Source organism: Euleptes europaea, chromosome 7 (assembly GCF_029931775.1).
Source record: "Euleptes europaea isolate rEulEur1 chromosome 7, rEulEur1.hap1, whole genome shotgun sequence".
Taxonomy (NCBI): Eukaryota; Metazoa; Chordata; class Lepidosauria; order Squamata; family Sphaerodactylidae; genus Euleptes; species Euleptes europaea.
In genome coordinates this window covers 93,294,814-93,313,493 of record NC_079318.1, presented here as the reverse complement: position 1 = coordinate 93,313,493, position 18,680 = coordinate 93,294,814, and the positions used below count along the sequence as shown (strand labels likewise).

Here is an 18,680-nt window from a genome sequence, read left to right as displayed (position 1 = left end):
CCTCCATTAACATGTCCACGCCACTCTTAAAGCCTTCCAAGCTGGCGGCCACCGCCGCATCCTGGAACAGGGTGTTCCACAATTTAACTACGCCTTGTGTGAAGAAATACTTCCTTTTATCTGTCTGGCAACCTTCTGCCAAGGAAAAAATCAGAGCCTTCCCCAGGGAAGGCGCCAAACTTAGTGGATTGGATCCTCCCCTCCCCCCAGATTCTCGCTCTGCATCTCTCCCATCAACATCTCCTTGGCTTGCTTTTTGGAAGTGCGAGTTTCCCCCTCCGTTGCTCTGGTGAGCACTATCATCTGGGCAAACCTCTCGTGCGTAAAAAGTATCACTGCCCCACCACCCTCAATTATCCTTTGGGTGCCTTCTGAGGCTAATGGGGGGGGGGAGGAATCAAAGAAAGAGCCTTGTCAGCTTGGGCGCTGATGCATTGGAACTCCAGCCAGACCGGGCTTTGTCTGAACACATGAAGCTGCCTTCTACTGAATCAGACCCTTGGTCCATCAAGGTCAGTATTGTCTACTCAGTCCGGCAGCGACTCTCCAGGGTCTCAGGCAGAGGTCTTTCACATCACCTACTTGCCTAGTCCCTTTTAACTGGAGATGCCGGGGATTGAACTTGGGACCTTCTGCATGCCAAGCAGATGCTCTACCACTGAGCCACAGCCCCGCCTATTTTTGTCATCTGCCAGCCACTGAAGACTTTTTAAAATTTACTGGTCTTTCTCTAACTCTTAACAGCCCTCCTCGTTGTCACCGTGTTTACTTTTAATGCACTTACACTACCTTTGGTTTAATGATTTTTAAGCATTTTATATTTTTAAAAGGTAAAGGTCCCCTGTGCAAGCACCGGGTCATTCCTGATCCATGGGGTGACATCACATCCCGAAGTTTACTAGGCAGACTTTGTTTTTACAGGGTGGTTTGCCAGTGCCTTCCCCAGTCATCTTCCCTTTACCTCCAGCAAGCTTGGTACTCATTTTACCAACCTCGGAAGGATGGAAGGCTGAGTCAACCTTGAGCCCGCTGCCTGAAACCAACTTCTGTTGGGATCGAACTCAGGTTATGAGCAGAGCTTGAACTGCAGTACTGCAGCTTACCACTGCGCCACGGGGCTCTTTATATTTTAAATGCTCTTTAATGCCCGAAATGTTCACTCACTTGGGGACCTTGGATTGGGTGGAAAAGGCAGCATGGAAATGTCTTAAATAAATTACAGGGGTGCCAGATTTGCTGAGGAGCAAAGCCCCCAAGACTCTTACCAACACACACAGACCTGCCTTACACTGCCTTGGTCTGTCAAGGTCAGCATTGTCTACTCAGACCGGCAGCGGCTCTCCATGGCCTCAGGCAGAGATCTTTCACATCACCTACTATCTGATCTTTTTAACTGGCAATGCCGGGAATTGAACCTGGGACCTTCTACATGCCAAGCAGATGCTCTTCCACTGAGCTACAGCCCTTCCCTCATGAACCTATGAAGCTACCTTATAATGAATCAGACCCTTGGTCCGTCAAGGACAGTATTGCCTACTCAGACGGGCAGCAGCTCTCCAGGGTCTCAGGCAAAGGCCTTTCACATCACCTCCTACTTGGTCCTTTGAACAGGAGATGCTGGGGACTGAACCTGGGACCTTCCCCATGCAAAGTAGAGGTTCTTCCACTGAGCCACAGCCTCTCCCCTGAGAGACAACAGAGGCCAGTGATGAGTGGGTTTTTTCCAGGCAGCTAAGGTAATGCCAGGCACCTCCAGTAGCCACACAGGTGCTTCCTGCACATGAAGCCCCAGACACATGACTCCACACTTCTGGTGCCGTCCTTTGGGTAGCCTGGGAAAGAGCCCTGTGGCAGAGGCAAGGCCACAAAGGGTCCCCCGTCCACATCTCTCCCCCTTGCGTCGTCCTCTTCAACACAACAAGGCACACAAAGGGGCCAGAGGGAAGAAAAGTCCAGGGCGCTCGCACAAAGTCGTCGACGGCATGAGACAGCAAGGCTCGTGCGCTGCAGGGAGGGGGCGAGCGCAGCTGCCTGTAGCGCTGGGTCCAGCCTCCGGCGGAACCGTTGCTGACTCGCCGCCCTTGTGGAAGAAGCCGGTCGGGCCAAGGAGCAGCCCCGGCGGCTGCCGCCTGCTCGACAGGAAGTAAAAAACGAGCCAGCAAGAGGAGAGCAAGCGGAGCAGAGCGTACGGAGATGCAGGAAAGGAAAGGGGGGCAGCAGAAGGCGTTAACTGGAGTGGGGGAGATAAACAGGTTAGGGAGCTCGGGACTTGAGGGAGGGATTAGTACCTTTTCTTCAGCCTGAGCCAGGAACTTCAAGTTCTGGTCCATCAACCGGATCTGCTCCTCCAGCTCTCGGCCATGGCTATTAGGGAGGCCCACGGCGACGGGGGGGGGGGGTGAGGTGGAAAAGGAGCGCAACAAAATATACAGATCGAAGCCGTAAAAATGAGAGAGGGGAAGGGGGGGGGAGAGAAAAGAAAAAAGTTTGTCACAACGTGCATGCTAGGGGAGAAAAGGAGGAGGGAATTTGTGACGGGGGAGGGGAAGCAGGGCAATTTCTGCAGGCTGCATGCTGCGCGCGGGGGGGGGGGGGAGGAGTTGGTTACGCAAGGCCCAGAAGCGGCAAAAGCAATGGGAGCATGTGCGGCGGGCCCCAGACATCCCCTCCGATAGGAGTCGCTGCTCGAGGAGGACAGGGCATTTGTGACACAAATTAAGGAGGCAGAGAAACGTCAAGCTGGGAGGGACCTCCAAGGTCATCTAGTCCAACCCCCTGCACGGCACAGGAAATCTGCAACTCCTTCTTCCCCACACACCCTTAGTGACCCCTACTCCATGCCCAGAAGATGGCAAAAAAAAAAAAAAAAAAACCCTTCCAGGATCCCTGGCCAATCGATAGGTCAGACTAGCTGAATCTCCAAGTCCCAGGCAGGAACAATCTACACTTCCCAGCATGGGAAGAAAAAGGATCAGGGCTTTCAGGCTCCTTCGGCCTCAGCCATGAGAGAGTTACTTGTGCCCTGACCCCTTTCCTCCTGGCTCTCCAAGTCACAGATCTCCCCCCACTATCTTTCCCTTGTATGTGACACTTTCTAGCCGCACCTACTGCTCGCCCGGTTCATGAGTAGCCCCTTCCCTTAAGGGAAGACTTCACTCACGAGCAAGCCACCGCTGAGAATCTGGCTTCCTTCCCACCGGCCGGTTCCAGGAACCGGCTGTCTGCCTCCTCCGAGTGGACGTGGGGGGGGGGACCTTCTTCCCAGGCAACCCTTTTTCCTTCCTGATTCTCGCCTTTCCCTCTGCACTTGAGGGGCTTTGGCCAAGCTGACGCACCCTCCGAAACTCCGAGGGAGAGTTCATCTGCAGTGACGCCGTCTCTAAAAGGAAACGAGGCCGTTTCCCATGGGACAGTCTCAAGTGGGGGGATTTTATTTTATATCCCCGCCTTTCTCCCCAACTGAGAATTTTTTTTTAAAAATTATATTATTTATTCAAGTAATACTAATTGGATTTTTCACCCCTCTTTTTTCTCCCTCCAAAAGGCTTTTTTATACATATATTACCTTGTACAACATTTGTGTATATGTCGGAAGAAGAGTTGATTTTTATATGCCGACTTTCTCTACCACTTAAGGGAGAATCAAACCGGCTTACCATCTCCTTCCCTTCCCCTCCCCACAACAGACACCCTGTGAGGGAGGTGGGGCTGAGAGACTGACTAGCCCAAGGCTACCCAGCTGGCTTCATGTGGAGGAGTGGGGCATCGAACCCGGTTCTCCAGATCAGACTTCACCTCTCCAAACCACTGCTCTTAACCACTACACCACGCAGGATGTGTATCATAAAATTATGTGTGTATAACCACTGAGGAAGGCCTCTAAAAGGCCAAAACATGTCTGGTCAGATTTCGGTCAATTTATGTACTAACATCAACTGTTATGAGTTGGTAATATTTGTAAACTATGTTTGTGCTTTTCAGGAAGCCTGTATTTTAGGCCCTGAGTTTTTAAATACAATTGTGCACAATGTATAATAAAAACAGATTTATTGGTTGTTATATTACACAGTGTTTGGTCTCCCTAGGGGAAAAAATATATTGCCTGCTATCACGTCAGCAGCCTTTCGGAAAGATTAGAACGCAGCTCTCAGCCTCCAAGTTTTTAAGAGGCAGGAACACCGGGGGGGGGGGGGAGAGAGAAAACAGCCAGATATTTAGTATTAATTCTTCCTGAACTTGTTATTTATGTCTGTGGAAACCACCTAAAAATACACTTGCCCTGGTACACCTCCATAACTACAGAAGGCCCTCGCATTTATAGCGGAAAGAGCTGGGAAATCAACCGATCCATCTTCGTGGAAGATGCAGGTATCTGAAGGGAGTTTTTTTCTTTTTTGAAAGCTATGCTTAAGGGCTTTGTTCTCTCGCACCCTACCCTACCCTCACCAACGGGCCTGTGAAGAAATGCTTCGCATTCCTCCTCCTCCGCTTCCCCTACCTCACACATCAGGCCCCCAGATGTGCCACAGACTTGACACAGCCCCACCATCTGGAATGTGGGACCACCCTGCTGCAGACGATCCCCTTCTGCCCCCCAAAAGACTGCAGCATCTGGGCTCCAGGGCCTTGGCGGCTGCCCCCTTCCCAGTGGCAGTGGAAGGCTCCTTCTGGCCTGGGTCTGGAGGCCCGTTCCTGCAGAGCAGCTTGTGAATACACCGCCGCAGAAAATGGAAGGATTCTGCAGGTGCCAAAAAAAAAAAAGGTAGCCAACTGCCTGGCTAGGAAAGAAGAAGACTTGGTTTTTATATGCCGATTTTCTTTACCTTTTAAGGAGACTCAAACTATCGGCTTCTCTTCCTCTCCCCACAATAGATACCTTGTGAGGTAGGTGGGGCTGAGCGAGTTCGGAGAGAACTGTGACTAGCCAAGGTTCAACCAGCAGGCTTCATGTGGAGGAGTGAGGAAACCAACCCGGTTCTCCAGATTAGCGTCTGCCGCTCCTAACCACTACACCATATTGGAAAGGGAGCCCCCATTCTGGTTCCTTCGTCTTTGCCAGGCTCAATCCCCCCACACCAACTTCATGTTGGAGAAAGCCAGAGGAACCATCTGCCATATGACTCAGAGCAAGGTTGAATTTTGGACTATACCACAGCTGGTGGGGTGGCAACCATGGCCATTCTTGAATGTATTCCCCCATCTCTACGGAGGAGACGCTCTGTATGTGGGAAACTAACCTGGCTCTAAGCAAAGCTCAGCTTATTCCCTCCTTGGACTACAGAGGGAGTGGCTCTCCCCATCTGAAGAAGTGGAACAGCCCACACCTGCATCACTTGAACCCATGAAGCTGCCTTATACTAGATCAGACCCTTGGTCCATCAGAGTCAGTGCTTTCAACTCTGACCGGCAGCGGTTCTCCAGGGTCTCAGGCAGGGGTCTTTCACATCCCCTACTTGCCTAGTCCCTTTAACTGGAAATGCCGGGGATTGAACCTGGGACTTTCTGCATGCCAAGCAGATGCTCTACCACTGAGCCACAGCCCCTCCCATTCTGCAACCTTCAGAGAATGGCTCCAGCAACCTTTTAAACCTTCCCGTCTGTCGCTTGGCTTTCGCTTATCACCAACAAAGGGGAGGACAATTTCACGAAAACCAAGTCGGGAGGATCCCTTTTGAGCCCTTTGGCGTGGGGCCAGCAGCAAGTCACAGAAATCCACTCTGTGCAACCCCCAACCCGGCTTGCCAACGGAGCATTCAATCTCATCCGAGCGGGGGAATGCTGCCAGGAGGTCGCGCTCCATGCCTCAAAAAGGCGAGCCGAGAGAAAAGAATCCCCCGCGAAGTGACTTGGAAAGTAGAAACCGCCAAGATTAGCCACAACCCTCTGGGAAGGGTAAGGGGAGGGGGTGGCACAGCTTCTCGGCCCAGGCGCCCCACGCTTCAGGACTCGCTTACTTGGGTGCAAGCACAGCCACCGAGTGTTAGCTTCCATGCAGCCAAGACAGCTCATGCAAGAGGGAAGGAGCGCCGAGCACACGGATACTCACGACTCTGCCAGCTCAGCCCTCTCCTCTGTACGCTCCAGGTCCCCCTCGATGATCACCAGTTTCCGGGCAACCTGGGAAAGGTGGAGGACAAGTCAGCAAGGTCAGACCGCACCTGGAGTATTGGGTGCAGTTCTGGAGGCCTCACTTCGGAAAGGATGTGGACAGAATCGAGTGGGTGCGGAGGAGAGCAAGGAGGACGAGCAGGGTCCTGGAGACCAAGCCCCACAAGGAAAGGCTGAGGGGGGTGCAGAGGAGAGCAACGAGGATGATCGGGGGTCTGGAGACCAAGCCCTACGAGGAAGGGCTGACGGACCTGGGAATGTTCAGTCTGGAGAAGAGGAGGTGGAAGGGGGACATGATTGCTCTCTTGAAGTATCTGAAGGGCTGTCACAGAGGAGGGCAGGGAGCTCTGTTCCTGTCGGCAGCAGAGGATAGGACACACAATAATGGGTTTAAATTGCGGGTGGAAAAGGACTGGCTGGATATTAGGGGGAAATTTTTTTACAGTGAGAGTCATTCAACAGTGGAATCAGCTACTTCAGGTGGTGGTGAACTCCCCCTCACTGGCAGTCTTTAAGCAGAGGCAGACAAGCGTATGGCCCCTTCAACTCTATGATTCCAAGGGCAAGGGGAGATCCCTGACCTTATGGCCGGGGCAGCCTTGTGAACAGATTGGTAGCCGCAGCAGGCTAGGTTGGGCTGCTGCTTGGGGCCCATAAACTCAAGATGGGCTTAGCAAGCTGAGCCTTTGGTCCTGTCAGTTTTCTCATCTACCCTCCTGGCCAGCACTCACAGCCAGCAGGAAGGTCTGAGAAATTTAAAAGGCTCTTTCTCTCTTGGGCAGGACAGGTCTCTTGGCTGGGGAAAGAAGAATTGGTTTTTATATGCCGACTTTCTCTACCACTTAAGGGAGAATCAAACCAGCTTACAATCACCTTCCCTTAACCTCCCCACAACAGACCCCCTGTAAGGAAGGTGAGGCTGAGAAAGTGTGACTAGTCCCAAGGTCACCCAGCTGCCTTCATGTGGAGGTGTGGGGAATCAAACCCGGTTCACCAGATCAGAGTCCACCTCTCCAAACCACTACCCTTAACCACTACACCACGCTGGCTTCTCCCACTGAAGGGCTGGTGGCCAGACCCACAACCAGCTGGTACCGGCTGCCACCCACACGTCAAGGTGCCAGCTTAAGAGGGACGCCCACAGGCCCGGTGCCCCCAAAGATGGGGCCAGGCTGGGTGACGACAGCCCCGGGGACTCTCACCTCCTCATACTTCCTGTCCGCCTCCTCAGCAATGTGCTTGGCCTCCTTCAGCTGGATCTCCTGCAGCTCCATCTTCTCTTCATCCTTCAGGGCTCTGTTCTCAATGACCTTCATGCCCCTGCCCGAGACAGAGTGGAGACAGTTGAACATCTGCCCCCTGCAGCACAGGGAAGTCCTCCAAGGCAGCGTTGAAGCGACACGGTCTACAGCAGGGGTCCCCAATGTGGGGCATGTGGGTGCCAGGTAGGGTTGCCCGGTCCCTCTTCGCCACCGGCGGGAGGTTTTTGGGGCGGAGCCTGAGGAGGGCGGGAGTTGGGGAGGGGAGGGACTTCAATGCTATAGAGTCCAATTGCCAAAGCAGCCATTTTCTCCAGGGGAACTGATCTCTATCGGCTGGAGATCAGTTGCAATAGCAGGAGATCTCCAACTAGTACCTGGAGGTTGGCAACCCTAGTGCCAGGGCACCTGCCGACACCTTTTCTGGTGCCCACCAAGAGTTTTCAGGAAGTGGGCGGGGCCAGGTAGGGCTTTTGCTCAGCAAGGCTTCTGGTTGGCTGTGCAGATTTTAAAAGGTTGCTTTGACAGCAGCTGCCACCGCAGCACAAAGATCAGTAACTGCGTTCCTGAAGTTAAGCTGTGGCAATCATTTTGTTGCTGGGCTAGAAATTCAGAATGTGGCATCAGAATTCCAGAATTCAAAGAAGAAGAAGGTGCTTTTTATATGCCGACTTTCTCCACCACTTAAGGAAGATTCAAACCGGCCTACAATCACCTTCCCTTCCCCTCCCCACAACAGACACCCTGTGAGGTAGGTGAGGCTGAGAGAGTGTGACTAGCCCGAGGTCACCCAGCTGGCTTCGCGTGTAGGAGTGGGGAAACCAACCCAGTTCACTACAGTAGAGATCACCGCTCTTAACCACTACACCACGCTGGCTGGTTGGGGACCTGTGGCCTGCAGATGTGCAATGCGAACCCTGGACGTGTTCAGGCACACAGTGGCGCATGCTGGGTACATCTGCCGGAATGCGAAGGGATACGTGCATCTTGCGTTCTGCTCATGTGCACTAACACATCTCAGGTCACATCTAGATGAGGAGGGAGCAGACAGTTCTCTGCTCCATTCCTTCTAGACTGCGAAGCACTCTTACAAGATGCCCTGGGCCTGTCGTACTGCTCAAGTTAATTCCAAGATGCAGTGTTCCCAGTTTCTTTGGGGGGGGGGAAATCAATCACTCTGGTTTGTCTGCGAACCTCCAACTCTACTACAGGTAGGGTTGCCAGGTTGCTTGGATTGACTACCCGCCAATCCACTGGCCGGCTGAGGAGCGGAGATCGCACAAGCATGGTCCCCGCCCCAGCTCCACCCTAAAAACCTGCCGCCGGAGAAGGGGGACCTGACAACCCTAACCGCAGGGCTTGTGGAAGAAACCCCACCTAGTAGCACCAGAATGCACCGAGGGGGCGCAACTCTGGCTGGAGACAAATACCAACAGTGCATAAAACTTCCTGCTACTGCAGAAGAATTCAACTAAAAGATGAGAACTAACGCCCATCAGCAGCCATCAAAGGAAGCACAGAGTGAGGCCGATACCCCTCCCCAGCCTAAATCCAGCGTTGTGCTTTTGAACGCACTGAGCCATCACTCCACGCCCTCACAACCGAGATGTGGTAGCTCACCTGCCAGGGACGCTTGGCTTATTTTAAAGCACCTAGCCTCTTTGGCCTAGGAGAGCTCAAAAGGGTGCAAGAATCCAGCAGGGGCCTTTCAGGAGGCAGCGTACCAAGCGAAACTCCTTCTAGCGGTTAAGGGAAGTGGGGCGACGCTTCAGTGCTCTGCACGGGGCGCTGTCCCTCTGGGACTAGCAGAAGGACCAGGTGCAAAACTAGGCCATTTGCATACGTTTGTTCACAACGCCCTTAAGCTTTACACCAGCAGTTCCCAAACATTTTGGGCCACCACCCACTTGGTCCCACAAAGTCAACCCCAGTGCCCCCCTACCCTGTCCTATAAAAAGCATTATTCAAAATAGGGGTTTGCTTGACTCTCTGAAGAGGATGATAATAAAATTTCAAAACAGGAACAATTAGTTGCACATCTATTCAAAATCGAATTAAAACTTTTTAGTTGAAATTCGTTCAACAAAACTGATGAACTTGATCCAGTGGTACCTGCTCTTTAAAGTCTGGGAAAAAATTCTGATAGTTTCCACCAAATTTGCCAGCATGGTGCCATAGCTTGATCTATTGTCAATTAGTGAACAGTAGTTGAAAGGGGCCACCTCTAGCGCCCTCCCCCCGCTGCCCCCTTGCCTCTTAGTGCCCCCTAGGTAATCCCCCCTCAGGAGTGGTACTGCCCACTTTGGGAACCACGGCTCTACACAGTACACAATGCCCTTACCCTCTACTACCTAGTTAGTAAACCCCATGTTTCAACTGTGCAGCTTTAGGAGAAGGCTTGTGTGACGGTGTATAAGCAAATCAGACAAATCCCTGCACACAAAAAGCTAGCATGTCAGGAAAGGCAAACTTAATGCCTATCAACATTACTCTCATCAGAATCGCCGACACAAGCTAAAGAACTGTTTAAATATGCTGCAACTGTGGCCAGAATAGTTTTAGCAAGAAAATGGAAGTTGACACCACTTCCAGACATCGAAGAACAGAAGGAAAAGATGTCCGAATATGGAATTGTGGCTAAAATGAATAACCTAGCAAATAATTATCAATATTGTGAACTGATTTATGAAAAATTGAATCTTTATTACCAATATGTAAAGGAGTAGCTGTAGAAAGGTAGACTGTCGATAGATATAACTGATATTAATTTCAACCAATCACACTTATTAGCTGAGAAAGTTGTCTTGACATGTAAACCACGCAAATCACGTAACACGAAATGTAACCAACTTTTGCTTTCTCTGTGAATGGTTACATTTTTCGATTGTTCCCTTTCCCTGTACTTCCCCCTTAAATAAGATTAAAATAATTTCTTTAAAAAATTTAAAAGAAAGGTGAATTTAGAACCTTTCTCTCCAACATGCTGGTTTTCTGTGTGCAAGGATTTTTATTTTTTATAATTGCAAGGAGGAACCTTCCATTATGTAAGGCACTACCTGGGAGGGTGACATGGTGTAGGCAATACTCACCCACTCAGTGAAAAATCAGGAGTGAGTGGTTCTGTCCCCAACACCCCTCCCCGGCCCTTACCTCTCACTCTCATCTGCAGCTTTCTCAGCTTCCTCCAGCTTCTGCAAGGCTGTCGCGAGGCGCTCCTGAGCCCGGTCGAGCTCTTCCTCTACCAGCTGGATGCGGCGGTTCAGGGATGCCACCTCAGCTTCAGCCTGGGGGGTGGGGGAGGAGGAGAAGAGAACACATGAACGACACATGAAGCTGCCTTCTACTGAATCAGACCCTCGGTCCATCCAAGTCAGTATTGTCTACTCAGACCGGCAGCGGCTCTCCAGGGTCTCAGGCAGAGGTCTTTCACATCGCCTATTTGCCACCCTAGCCCTTTAACTGGAGATGCCAGGGATTGAACCTGGGGCCTTCTGCATGCCAAGCAGATGCTCTACCACTGACCCACAGCCCTCTCCCCTAGAAGAGTTGGTTTTTATATGCCGACTTTCTCTGCCACTTAAGGGAGACTCAAACCAGCTTACAATCCCCTTCCTTTCCCTCCCCACAACAGAAACCCTGCGAGGTAGGTGGAGCTGAGAGAGCTCTAAGAGAGCTGTGACTAGCCCAAGGCCACCCAGCTGGCTTCATGTGAAGGAGCGGGGAAACCAACCCAGTTCACCAAACCACTGCTCTTAACCACTACACCACGCTGGATCTCTAGAGATCTGTTAAAAGGAAAAGATGTCGGTATACAGGAAATTATGGGAAGGGCAGAGGTAGAGGTATGGCATCCTTTTACTATATACTGGGACAGGATTAAATCAGAGGAGTCCGCTGGGAGTCACCTGCTTGAAATTGATTATGGAAGCCTGAGAAATATATAAACTTATAATAGGAAGAGTTCAGTGTTGCTGGAAACATTTTGTAACAAAGCTCTCTGCTTATCTCACTGTACAAAACACATTCTGTATCTGAAGAAGTGAGCTGTGGCTCATGAAAGCTCATACCCTGCCAGAAAATATTTTTGTTAGTCTTTAAGGTGCTACTGGACTCTTGCTCTTTTCTACTACTGTACAAAACACACTGTTATCTATGAGCCAGCGTGGCGTAGTGGCTAAGAGTGGCCAACTCTAATCTGGAGAACCATGCTGGATCAAGGCCCATCAGGTCCAGCAGTCTGTTCACACAGTGGCCAAACAGGAGCCTCTAGGAAGCCCACAAACAAGACGACTGCAGCAACATTGTCCTGCCTGTGCTCCCCAGCACCTAATATCACAAGCATGCTCCTCTAATCCTGGAGAGAATAGGCATTCATCATGACTAGTATCATTTTTACTAGTAGCCTTGGATAGCCCTCTCCTCCATTAATATGTCCACTCCCGTCTTAAAGCATTCCAAGTTGGCAGCCATCACCACATCCTGGGGCAGGGAGTTCCACAATTTAACAATGCCTTGTGCGAAGAAGTACTTCCTTTTATCTGTTTTGAATCTCTCACCATGTATGTGTGGTCAGATCTGTACATGGAGCTGGAGGAGATGGGAGAAGAGACTGTACTGTTTCAGAGAGCAGGTGGGGTGTATCAAGTGACATTTATGTCATACCCGGCCCTTGTAACATCCTGGGGCAGGGAGTTCCGCTGCTGAGTTCAGCTGTTCCGAGGGCAGAATCAGGACTACCCAAGCACAAATTTTAAATACAGTGCCCGGCCCCACTTATGGCAGCCAGAAGACACATAGGCGGCGGCAGAGGGCACGGCCATCAACCAAATGTGACAGCGCTCCCCTGGGGGGCTGCAGCACCAGCTGCTTTCTAAAACCCTCTGAGGCACTTCTGGAGACTGGAATCTGCTTCCTCGTCTGGTTTGACTCCTTTCGTCAGGTGCCTGAGAATCGGTTTTGGGCACGGGTGGGAGAGAAGTGTTTAAATAAAATACCTTCCCTCTGCCCAATGTGAATCAAGCCAGGGAGGGAACTCCTGCCCAGTGCCCTTTGGAGCTGGGAGACACAGCAGAGCTTCAAGGGCACAAAGCAGCTTCCGCGGAGGCTCGAGATCTCAAGGGCCGTATTCAGATTACTGTTCTAAACCAGATGTCATCCATTGTTGGCCCATCTTGAAATAAAGCGATACAAAGACGGGTGTTTATACAGCTCACTTGAATCAGTCTATGAGCCGTCTCTAAAGCGCTTTGGCCGGTTTAAACAGCACTGCGATTGTTTTCCTGCCTTTTTTGCGATATATAGCGTTATAGCGATATAACACAAATCTCAGAACATTAAAAAAAGCTGGAAAAGAACACGCCCGCAAAAAAGGCAGGAAAACAATAGCGGTCCTTCCCAAAGCGCTCCAGGCAGTTTAGACCAAAGCTTCTTAAACTGTGGGTCGCAACCGCATATGGGGTTGTGTAACTGAATGTAAGGGTCGCGAAAAATTTGGCAACAGTAAAGTGTTTCTTTATGATTTATTACCAGTAAATGTTTGATTTGTATACCTATTTTACCTATATGCCCAGGGTCACGTAAAAAATTCTTGCGCGAAAAGGGGTCGTGAGTGGAAGAAGTTTAAGAAGCCCTGGTTTAGACGGCCCACTGGAGCGATTCAGAGGCGAAAGGAAGAAGTGAAAAGGGTTGAAAGCAGTTTCCACAAAAAACACCTCAGCCTCCCGTTGCAAATGGGACACAAACGGCGTGGTCTGAACAGGCAAAAGAAATCAGTTAGCAGCCAGGAACCAAACTGGTTGTGTCTGAACTGAGACAAAAAAAATCCATTAGCAACCTGCTGCTCAAACGGATTATAAAGGCAGTTTGAATAGACCCAAAAGGTTTCTTGTTACAAACGCATTCGTTGCAGCAAACCATGCCAACCCCACGCAAGGCCTTCCCCGCCAAAATTCGGTGTGACAGGCGGCTTTAAGAGGCAGCACCTTCCAGCAGGGAAACCCCTCCTAGCCCAACTTGCAGGCAGGGAAAACCACCAACTGACACAGCTGCACCTCAAAGGCGGCAGAGGAGATTAGCCTGTTGAAAAGACTGCCTGCCGTGCCACAGTTCCCCAAGAAGAGGTGGCAGCCAAAGCATTCTGAAGTGCTCCAAGACCAAGGAAACACCCTGGATTTCTGGGCCCGCTGCCGCCTCTGGATCCAGTCTCGGCAAGAGGGGCTTTCCCTGATTTGTTTTGAATCACAGAGAGGTCCGAGAAATGTAAAAATGGCACGGGACTTTTCTCTCCCTCTCCAAGAGCCCACAAGGAAAGGAACGATAGCTCCACCCCATGGCAGACTTGCAGGGAAAAGGGTCTTTGAGGAAGCCGCCCCCACACTTTCAAGTGAAAACCCGCGCACCAAGCCCCGGACCAGCCGCTCCTCCCCTAGTGCAGCTAAAAGAGGGAGTCAGCAAGAACCAAGCCATAAGGCAGAAAAGAACTCGAGCGCCAGCTGTGCCCTGAGGTGCCTGCCCACAGCGGGCAACTGCCGGAGGAAAGGACAGTCTACTCCACCCTGGTGAGGTGCCAACTGTTGGGAAGGAACCTGCTACTGCTTCCATCACACCCAGCCTCGACTGCTATAGCAGGGACAGACAGCTGCAAGGGAAGAAGCCACGAATGGAGGGGTCTCCGTTCATGCCAAAGCCATGCAGCATGACTCACAAAGCCTTGCGATGTGGCAACACAGCAAGCAGTTGTAGTGCCAGCGTGGTGTAGTGGTGGCTAAGAGTGGTGGTTTGGAGCGATGGACTCTGATCCAGAGAACCGGGTTTGATTCCCCACTCCTCCACATGAGCGGCAGAGGCTAATCTGGTGAACTGGATTTGTTTCCCCACTCCTCCACATGAAGCCAGCTGGGTGACCTTGGGCAAGTCACAGTTCTTTCAGCCCCACCTACCTCACAGGGTGGCTGTTGTGGGGAGGGGAAGGGAAGATGATTGTAAGCCCGTTTGATTCTTCCTTAAGTGGTAGAGAAAGTCGGCATATAAAAACCAACTCTTATTCTTCTTGTGGGTATACCAACAAGAAGACTGAGCTGTGAGAAGCCCCTGGGTTCAAATCTCAACTTTCGACTCACTTGGTTGGATTAGCCAAGCCACATTCATTCTTGGCTCTTTCCTCTGCCACTGAGAGATGGTAATACAGTCCTACCTTACAGGGAAATTGTGAGGGATTATTAATGTGCTAAATGCTTTGGACATTCAAGAAATGGCATAGAAGGCAGAGACTAAAATATAACTTACCACTTAGACATATGTAAGCACTCACCAGGGGATCAAACATGGCCAACCATCCCACCCTTCCCAGAAAAGATCCAAGAGCTCCAGATCCATGAATAAGGATCATAACCCTTCTCCCCGCTGACTCCCGAGTGCTTCAAAATGCTTCCCTAATGCCCCAGCAGCTGCATGTTCAAATGCCCTATTCCTTGGCAATGAGTTGCAGATTCTCTCAAAGAAACCTGATTTCTCCAAGTAGAAATCACGATGTTTTCCCCGTCAAATTGCAGCTGATTTCTGGCGACCCCGTATGGTTTTCAAGGCAAGAGACACTGGGGAGTGGGTTTGCCATTGCCTGCCTCCACACCACATCCCGGTATTCCTTGGAGGTCTCCCGTCCAAACTCCAGCCAGGGTCAGGGCCGAGAGCGTGCGACTTGGCCCAAGGTCACCCAGCAAGCGTCCGTGGCACGAGTGGGGATTCAAACCTGGGTTTCCCAGGCACTGGTCCAACACCTTAACCACTATACCGCGCTGGCTCTCAAAAATCGCTTTGAGAATTACTAGTCCTTTCACTGATACATACTGTTGTGTTACTGTGTATTGCACACAAGATACTTGTTTGCTAGCTTTTGTTTATTGCTTGTTAAAGGTTCCCAAACTGTGCTCCAAGGAGCACTCAGTGCTCCACGAAACATCTCCTAGTGCTCTGTGAAGAGATTGGAAAGAAAAACACGTATATAGGTGCTAGGTGAAAATTAGTGCTCCTTGACCAATTTCTCTCCTGAGAAGTGCTCCATGACTCAGAAAGTTTGGGAAACTCTGTATTAGAGGATTTAATGATTGTTATGATTTCAAGATTTAAAATAGGACCTTGTGTGTTACGTGCCGTCAGGTCGCTTCCGACTCATGGTGACCCTATGAATCAACATCCTCCAAAACGTCCTATCTTTGACAGCCTTGATCAGGTCTTGCAAATTGAGGGCCATGGCTTCCTTTATTGAGTCAATCCATCTCTTGTTGGGCCTTCCTCTTTTCCTGCTGCCCTCAACTTTTCCTAGCATTATTGTCTTTTCTAGTGATTCTTGTCTTCTCATAATGTGACCAAAATACGATAGCCTCAGTTTAGTCATTTTCACTTCTAGGGTCAGTTCAGGCTTGATTTGCTCTATAACCCACGGATTTGTTTTTTTTGCAGTCCACGGAATCCGTAACACTCTCCTCCACCACCACATTTCAAAGGAATCTACTTTCTTCCTATCAGCTTTCTTCAATAGGGCCTTACTAATCTAGTTTTCCTTTCTGTATCCTTATTTTGTTACTTTTTGTTATACACAAACACACACACACTCACACACACACTCCTAATAGAAATACATTTAAGAAATCACTATGCCCAAGCAAAGCATCTAGGCAAAAAAAAGTCTACAGCCTAATTTGCAAATTTAAGATTCTGGGGTTCCAGAGAAGAGAAACGAACACCCCACCCCAGCCGGAGCTGAGGCAGCAACCTTGGCTGCCACTGCAGGTGCATATCTAAGGAATCCTGAATACCTGGATGGCACACACCTGTCTAATTAGGCGCATCGCTGAGAATGCCAAAATCTCAGCAGCCGATCTGGTCACGGGCCACCCTTAGTTGTACCTTGCACTACAAGCCACGTCTCATCCAGCTGGGGAGAAGATCCAATCCAGTAGTTCTCTGCAGGCATGGATCTTGGGGGAACCACTGCCATATTTGGGCCATTTTTATTCAAGAGGAACCCAAGGTCTCCTGCAGGAAGCGAGCACAGGCTCGCTCAGAGGGCTTAAAGAAAAATGCTTGCAATCCGTTCCCCCCTCCCCCATTTCCTGGAGAACTGAGGGAGGGTGGAAAAGGAGAGGCATCCTGCTCGACCACTGAGTCAAAGACTTGAGAGAGACAATTCCAGCACTGCACTGAAAGCCACTATTGGCCCTGAGGCTCCAGGGACAAAGAGGAAGCATTACTCTGGTGCAAGCAATATAGAATCATAAGAGTAGGCAGGGACCACCAGGGTTATCTAGTCCAACCCCCTGCACAACGCAGAAAATACACAACTACCTCTACCCCACACACACCCAGTGACCCCTACTCCATGCCCAGAAGATGGCCAAGATGCCCTCCCTCTCATCATCTGCTTAAGGTCATAGAATCAGCATTGCTGACAGATGGCCATCTAGCCTCTGCGTAAAAACCTCCAGGGAAAGAATGATCACCACCTCCCGAGGAAGCCTGTTCCACCGAGGAACCACTTTAACAGCTAGAAAGTTCTTCCTAACATCTAGACGGAAACTCTTTTGATAGGAGTTTGCACCAGTACAGGAGTATGGAACGGTTGGTTATTTAGTCTGAGGGCCATGTTGTTGATATAGAGATTGAACAATGCAGGGGCCAGCAGACAGCCCTGACTTACTCCCCTTTGTATAGAAAAGGAATTGGGCAGATGCCCTTCCAAACCACAGTGGCGCAAGCAATATATGGCAGGGACAGGCCCTGAAGTCCAGCGGTAACTGGGGAGGGACCCCCGATAAGTTCTCCATAAAACTCCTGGAACAAAGCCAGGTTTGCCAGATCACTTCCCGGATTCCCACCGCCATTTCCGCTAGTCCCAGCAATAGCTACCGCCCCCCCTCAGCACCCAGGGGGATTCTGGCCAGAGGCAGACAAAGAACACAGGAAGAGAGATGGTCTCGCGCAGGCAGGCGTGGGAAAGGGGACCAGACTACCCTGAGGGGGAGGGGGGGAGAAAGAAAGAAGGGGGGGAGAGAAAAGAAAAAGACTCGGTCACAGCAACTCCTTTTCCCAAAAGACCGCAGGCTTCACGCCCTGTTTGCAAAGCAGGGACGGGAGCTGTTTACCTTGGGGGCAAAGCTGAGCTGCCTTCCTCCTCCCACAAGCCTCACCCTCTGCAAGTTTCATCAGCAAAACTGGCTGACTTGCACAGAAGCGGCCTGGAGACCTGGGGGGGGCGGGAGAAAGCACTGCCGGGCCTCTTTGGTCTGCAGGAGGAATTTCTGAAAGCATGGAAACACCTTCCAAGGGGGCAGCACGCACCGAAGTTTAACAACCTCGCTGCAATTTCAATGTCCAGACGCCTTGCTCCCCTATTTCTTAGTGGGGGCTACTATATGAGACCACCAATGCCATTAGTATACCCCAGTTTTCCTACGGCCGGGGCTCGGAGTTGGCCCGGAGTGGAATTGGCAGCTGCCACTCGACCCTGCCACACACCCAGCCATCTCTCAGCTACGCAAGGCCAGGATCTGGGCATACCTTCTTGATCAGCAACTCATGCAGAGACACAGCAGGCAGCTGCCATTGAAAGAGCCATTCGACTGTATCTCTGAGCATGATGAATGACCTGGTCACATCCAGCCCTGCGCAATCAACACAGGAGAATTACTCACACCTTTATGAACCTTCCTCCAAGGTCTACAAACCTCTGCCGTTTTCGACACCATTTAGGGCCCAGTGAACTACACCAATCTGTGAACTAGGTGAAAAGCCAACCTTTGACCAGTAATGGGCAATCCTTCAGCGTTCCTGAGATTATTCAAGCAAGCCACAGGGATCCGGTTGCTGCACAACTACCAGGATTGCCTCTACACTCTTCCCAGCTCTGCCAGTGAAGGGAAAAAAGGGATTTGAAAAAGTAATAGCCACTAAACCCAAGAAAGGAGGGGGCATTTGTGCTGGTTGTTTGACACTAGTGTGTGACCGGAACTCCTGGGGGACCCAAGCCTCAGCACCCAAAACTCTGTACCACATTAGCGCTGACTTATAATTAGTTGCTCGCCTATGGTGAGTAGAAACAGCCTCCAGGTAACCAAACAGGAAGCTTTTCTAGATCTTGAAGAGCTGGTTCCTTTCAGGTCTTTTTACTAGGGATGCCCCACCACCACAGGGCAGTAAGGGCTACTAGCTCGCAACTTTTAACTACGTATTTGCCACTAGAATGCAGCTGCGAAGCTACAACCCACTTCGGTGGAGCGCAAGTTTCCCCTCCGCATTCGTTTTGCTTTGGAAACTAGA

General features: G+C 50.7%; 1 protein-coding gene across 15 annotated transcripts in view; it reads right to left on the bottom strand.

Annotated features, from left to right (window-relative positions):
- The window catches only part of TPM3 (tropomyosin 3), a 90,648-nt gene that overhangs the window by 21,662 nt on the left and 50,306 nt on the right, over window positions 1–18,680 (bottom strand). For 9 of the 15 annotated variants that reach the window (XM_056853242.1, XM_056853236.1, XM_056853240.1 and 6 more), the window contains 3 exons: window positions 10,518–10,651; window positions 7,311–7,428; window positions 6,047–6,117 (listed from right to left, as the gene is read on the bottom strand). In XM_056853242.1, coding sequence (XP_056709220.1) covers window positions 6,047–6,117; window positions 7,311–7,428; window positions 10,518–10,651 — 323 coding nt within the window. Of the gene's footprint in view, window positions 1–2,288; window positions 2,365–6,046; window positions 6,118–7,310; window positions 7,429–10,517; window positions 10,652–18,680 lie in introns of all 15 variants that reach the window. The other 6 variants (XM_056853237.1, XM_056853238.1, XM_056853246.1 and 3 more) reach the window with 1 other exon arrangement.